This window comes from Oenanthe melanoleuca, chromosome 5 (assembly GCF_029582105.1).
Source record: "Oenanthe melanoleuca isolate GR-GAL-2019-014 chromosome 5, OMel1.0, whole genome shotgun sequence".
Taxonomy (NCBI): domain Eukaryota; kingdom Metazoa; phylum Chordata; class Aves; order Passeriformes; family Muscicapidae; genus Oenanthe; species Oenanthe melanoleuca.
In genome coordinates this window covers 11291991-11298124 of record NC_079339.1, presented here as the reverse complement: position 1 = coordinate 11298124, position 6134 = coordinate 11291991, and the positions used below count along the sequence as shown (strand labels likewise).

Here is a 6134-nt window from a genome sequence, read left to right as displayed (position 1 = left end):
TTAAAATTATATAGTCATCCATAAAGATATTCTACTGAGACAGTATCTAAATCAGAACTTGATTTGTTTAAAAAATATAACACTGATATAGTAGAAGCAGTTTACCTGAAATTTCAGCCCCTGAACTTGATCAGTTGTACATGTACTGAATTCTGGTTGATCATGTCTCTCTGCCTGTTGCAAGTGAGCTCTGACAGGGTCTATAACATCAGGTTTGTCATCTCCAGCACAAGTCACTTTACATTTATCATCTGATGCTGCTTTATATCTTTGTTTTTCTGATGCTGCAAAGCCTTCTTCCTGGAGGACAGAAAACAAATCCCTCAGAACTCTGATCTAAAAAGAGCATCACTGTCTTTGCTAACTGCTGCTTTGCTAGCTGTACCTCTGCCTCACAAAGCTTTAATAATGGTCTATTTTCTGTGCTAGTTCAAACTTTACTGCTGGAACACACAATTGGACAGCAAGACCAAAGGATTTTCAGAAGTAGTAAGGCTTTGATTAAAAACTTTTCTACTTCAGAAGTCAGGAGGATTTTCTGCAGTGAGTACCTCTGGGAAGCCTGTCCTCTAGCTCCACTTGTTTGCTTCAAGCCATTTCTGATGCAGCCTGTATCATGTGATAAAACTGCTTCTGCTATCTCAGAGTAGCAATGGATCTTGTGGGTTTAAAATCACCAAGGGCTATTTTACTGGAACAAAATTCTGTCATTATACCCTGTGTTACCACATTGCATCCACTACTGTGATTCATGCTGCTGCTTTGGGGCTGGGATGAAACAATTCTGTTTTCTTATTAGTTTTACCAAAAGGCAACTCATGTCACTTCAGTGCACAACTCTGACACTGCTAATATAGAGCATGCTTGCCTGGAGCTCCATACTGGCCTGAAAATTCCTAGGAAATCAAAATTACAAAGGTGTGTAGTTATGTAACCATGATTATTTAAACAATAAAGTAGAATAGAAATAGAAAGTAGGAACCATTCAGGTGATAAGTTGGCATCTGCTTTAAAATGAACGAGTACAGTTGTGAGAATACAAGATGTATTCCTGTATATTCTCTGTTCACCAAGACATGTTATTGATGGATTCATCTCTAAACATGCAAGTTTAGAACATTCCAAGTATTACTTTGCAGTCAGTTCACAGGAGCAAGAGCATAAAGGTACAGAGAAGCTAATATTTGATTTCCTGTATATAATTTATTAATTGTACCCTGATGCCCCTGTGCAGAGCACTGTTTCTGATGATCCTGATATTTTCTTTCATACTCCCCTTCTTCCTGTAAGTTGTTTTCTTCCTCATTTCTGTGCTTGCTTTTTTTAGCATTCATGTTCTGATTTTTTTTTCAGGTTTTCCTAAAGCATGAGGGAAACCAGGCCCAAAAAACAAGGTAGTGGTGTTGTTTCCAGCTGTGACACAGTTTGCTTACTCTCTATCCCACAGCTTCCCAGCAGGAATCTGCTGTTTAAACTGGTTGCCTCTAGTGCAGAAGAGAAGAAACTCAGCAAAGACTGTTTACCAGAGAATCTGCTTTTATCTCTCAGAGGCAGAGAGTGTGACTATCACAATTTGACTGGCAGAGCTCAGCACCTTCCCATGGATTTAACACAGGACTTCATTGGGTAGATGTCAATGGGCATTTGGCAGGTTTCTGAACTGAAATCTGTGTTACTGAATGCTCACATGACTACTGACAATTGTCTTCATATTGCTAAGTAGCTCCAGCCCTTCATTAAGGCTTGGGGATTTTTGTTTTGGTTTCATTAGTGGAGAACTTTCCTACCTATCACAAAACTGGTGGATTGCCTTAGGAAGCAGTTGAGTTACAAACAATGTATTTTTCTTGCCAGGTTCCAAACCATTTACAACAATATTTTTTCCAATCAAACAAACCTCCTGCTTACATAACTACAGCATTAATACAGATTACCTTACCCTCAATAATGGCTTGAAATCTTGGTCTCTTTGGATTTCTCTCAGTGTGAGTTGCCCTCTGGGAGTCTGCCTGATGTTTTCAAACATTGCACTCTGCTGAGTTGGGGCCACACTGGACATGTCCCCAGTGGAGATGGCTTTGGGTTTCTGCTGACCCTCTGTACATGTGCTGCTACAACTTCCAGGTCCTGGGAAGCAGTAAAATTGTATCTACAAGTGAAACCAGAACTGAAATGGAGAAACATTTAGTTCAGAGGAGAGAAAAATGCACTTCAAGCCTGAAAGGAATTCTTTCAGGTTATTCTGAATGGATGAGCTATGCAGGTTAATCAATATGTTAGTATCATAAAAGGCATAGGAAAATTACAGGACACAGAGAGGAATAGCTGTGCTTTCAAATGAAATTAATTGTTCTGTAGTTTTCCATGGGATAAGTGGCCAAAAGAAGAGCCAGATGAGGCAGCAGAAACATTGGGGAGGGAGAAGAATTGTGTCAGAGTCTGATATGCAAATTTACAGTATTAATATCAATAACCCGCAGGCAAAATGACTGCCCTGCCCCTGCCCAGAAGACTTTTGGTTTTGTTCCCTCTGACATCTGCTTCCCTACAGGGTAGTTTGAAGGTACCTGAATTACTGGAAAAGGACTTGTGGCAGCTTCCTTCCCAGTATTTCCCCTCAGGTCTTGTGGAATTCTTTAGCCTGGGCTTTTCAAGACAGCTGGAGCCTGCATTAACAGCACTGTCCCCCACAGTACTCTTAGTGGGGGATGGCTTCAGGTCCCACTCTGAATCAGAAGAAGAGGATGTTGCCACAGCTGCAGCTTCTGCTTGTTCTGTGCCTTTCAGTTCTAGAAGGCCTGGAGTGAGCTTGCTGCTGGACTCTGCCTCTTCAGCTTTGTCCTGAAAGACTAGAGGCCTGGAGGGAAGAGGCCACCAGGCACCAGCACAGGCATGGCAGCAGGAGATGCACCTTCCCCAGACTGATGGACAGCAGAGAGCACCAGCACAGCAGTGGTGGAAATGTGGCCAGCAGGGAGAGCAGAGCAAGCAGTGCTTGGCAAGGCTACACCCAGCACAAACAGGAATCAGAGCTGGCTTAGGACTGCAGGGAGAAATACAAGAGTCAGTGTCCTGACTTGGTCTGGGCTTCACCCTGCTGGTGAAGGGCATGTGGATCATCTCCACAATCCTCTCCCACAGGCTAGGAGGGATCCACAGAGCCACACCACGGGGGAGCTTCACTTGCTTGTCATTCCAGAACTGGACCATAATTTCTTCATCCTCTGAGGCTGTTAAGAGAAAAAGTAAGCAGCCTTAAGGAGATGGCCTGTCTGGGCAGTGCACACAGACAGATCAGGCTTTGCAGCTTTCTGCACCTTCTACTCCTGTCAAGAGGCAGGATCAACTCTTGCCCTTCTCTAACACCTCACCACAGTGTCACAGAGGTGAGTGGGCAGCCTGGGCACCATCACTAAAAAAACATCTTTTCTTCTGGCAGCATCTTTCCTCCCAGTTTGTCATCAGATGAACAAGAAAACGATGACAGTAATTTTTGTTGTTGCTGTCAAAGTTAGCAGCACTGCTCTGAGAACAGTATTTTGGAAAGTCAGTGGAGCTTGACTGTCAGACACAGGAAAAATGAATGAGCTGTTAAAATCTCCTACGTCTGGGTGACAAAATCACCCCCAGATGTACTATTTGGTACAAATGTGAGCATTTAAGCTCAGATGAATGCTTCCTGGAAGTTGTCTCATTTTTATCTGTCATGAAATGGCACATGGCAGACACAGCCTTGTCCCAGCTACACCCATGGACACAGATGATGACATTTTTATGGGTCACAACTTACTTAGGGTCACACTGGTAAGGTTACACACAGATATCCATCAGCTCTGCAAGCTTGGAGCAACACTAAGCTGTAGTTGGTGCTCTGTTATTTCTCTGGCAGCAGCACCCTGACAAGAGTTCATCCTGACAGCCTCACTGGTGTGCCAGAGCAACAGGAGGAGGAAGAGAGCAGCACTTTTCTTACCTCGTAAGGGATCCCTTGTCTCAATGCCTCTGAGGACAGTTCCTGGGCCATAGCTGGCCCCATCTGGCTCCCAGGGTGCCAGCACTCTGTCTCCAGGGAGCAAGGAGTGCTTCATCCCATTCACATATTCCAAGATGTCATCCTTTGCTGTTTTTTGCACACACACTGGATGCCTTCCACGTGACACAAATGGTTTGGCAAACTCTACCAGAAACATGCCTCTTTCACTCTGTTACCAGGAAAAAAATAACAATTCCATTGAAAAAAATTCCATAATGTGCCAGGTAATGCAACTTTTACTAGGAGCCATCCTGTGCCTATAGGCAAAACAAGCCTGAACAGCAGCTAGAGTGTGTTGTGATAGTTCAGCATTGAGATAGCCCAAAAAATCTCTGTGAGGCTCACCTGAAAGCAAGATGAGTGAAGCATATGTTCAGATTCACTGCCACTAGGATCTGTATTTTCTTTCCCAAGAGAAAAAGCTACAGACAAGTGTTATTTCACAAACCATGCTGGGTGTGCCAAGGAGCAAGGGACACTGAAGGCATTCAGGCTGTTCTTCAGTCATGCCCAAGTCCTTGCTCTGCTTCTCAGAGGGTTGTTGGGAGGTTTTATTTTCTTTTATATTAAGGCCTGTCAAGAGGCTTTCCATCAACAATGAGACAAGGTACTTCCCTGTTCTTGAGAAAGAACAGGCTCTTTTTTGTGTTAAGTTTGAAGTGCTAACAAACCAATGAATTAAAGCTTTCACTAACCTTTCTGGAAAGACCCTGATCCCTTGGTCTGTGGCTGGACATGTGTACATAAAATACAAACCCTTTTCCTGTGCTGTTGATGTGTCTACGCACAACAGCAACCCCTACACTGCTGGCAACAGCACTCGGGCTGGCTGAGCCTGGCTCAGTGCCCACAGCAGCACAAGGCTCCTCAAGCACCTGCTGTCCTGATGATCTGTCCTCTAATGTCATCAGCTGAACCAAAAACTGCTACACTGAACTTAGGTGGTGTGTGAGGACTGTTCCCATTTGAGGATATCCCCCCAGCTACCACACAGCAACCATCACTCACCTCTACCTCCTCTTTTACAGTACCACGGTAATAAAATCCATCTTGCTCCCCTCTAGCCAGCACAGGCACGTTGCTGTCTGAGCCCCCTGACTCCCCCAGTCTCTTCCATGCTGGGCCAGGGGAAGGAAGGCAGTGGCTGATCCACTGGCACCTAGAAGAAAAGAAAATGGGTCAGCCCTGAAAGAAATAGATTCTGTAGGTCATGAAAAAAGTTATCTTGTAAGATTTAAGAACTGGAACACTGCACCTCATTTTGTAGCACTCTCACAGGCCAAATACTGAGGGAAGAAACAGAAAACCTGCCTGTTCTGGGATAATTCCTTGATCTTGGGAAAAACACATCAGTGCCTGCTTTCACTCAGCTTTCTTTGCTTTGGGGTTTACAGGAAGTGAGCCAGGAGCATGCTGGAATCCTGGGCCAGCATGACTTACACCAGCCCCTTTGCTGTTTACCTGGCAAGACAATGCAACCCTTTGGATCAGGAGAAAAGACCCATCTGCAGCACAGAGCACAGAATAGGTGCACTCAGAGTGCTGGAGCTGATGGTTTACCCTGGAGCAAAGCAGAGAAGTAAACAACAAAGCTGCTGGCTGATGACAGGTTCTAGTTCAAAACTGGTAAAATAATACCCTGTCACAAAGCATTAGAAACATTTCATGAAAGATGACTGCTAATGCAAGATGGTATTATTTATCCCAATAATATTAAAGGAATGTTTCTTTGATAGGAAGCTTACTCAGGATTTGCTCTTCATAATCTCCAAGGCAGCAAATAACTTCAGTTAATACATCTAAAAAACTGCCAGTGCAGGGGTGGGAAAGCTCAAACAATGTTCAAGCTGCTACTTTATTAATCTAACACACCAACCTGGTTTATCCTATTAGATACCATGGAAAAAAACAAATCCCAGACTTAAACAGGAACTTTATTTTACCTCTGGGGGGTGAGGGGCTCAGCGATCCAGGCAGGATATAGAACAAAAGAGCTCCTGCAGCAGGGGTTAACTGTGGGACAGGAAAACTTGTCCAAAGCTGGCCTCACACTGCAATACCTGTGACCCCTGGGCAGGGACCCTTCCAAATGAGCCATACT

General features: G+C 44.2%; 1 protein-coding gene across 1 annotated transcript; it reads right to left on the bottom strand.

The window, feature by feature from the left end:
• Window positions 1-6134, bottom strand: C5H11orf16 (chromosome 5 C11orf16 homolog). Its single transcript, XM_056492865.1, has 6 exons — window positions 5977-6134; window positions 5042-5192; window positions 3974-4202; window positions 2568-3230; window positions 1940-2127; window positions 1-300 (listed from the first exon to the last, which is right to left on the bottom strand). The coding sequence occupies exons 1-6, from the start codon at window positions 6129-6131 to the stop codon at window positions 52-54; spliced, it is 1635 nt and encodes a 544-aa protein (XP_056348840.1). The 5' UTR covers window positions 6132-6134; the 3' UTR covers window positions 1-51.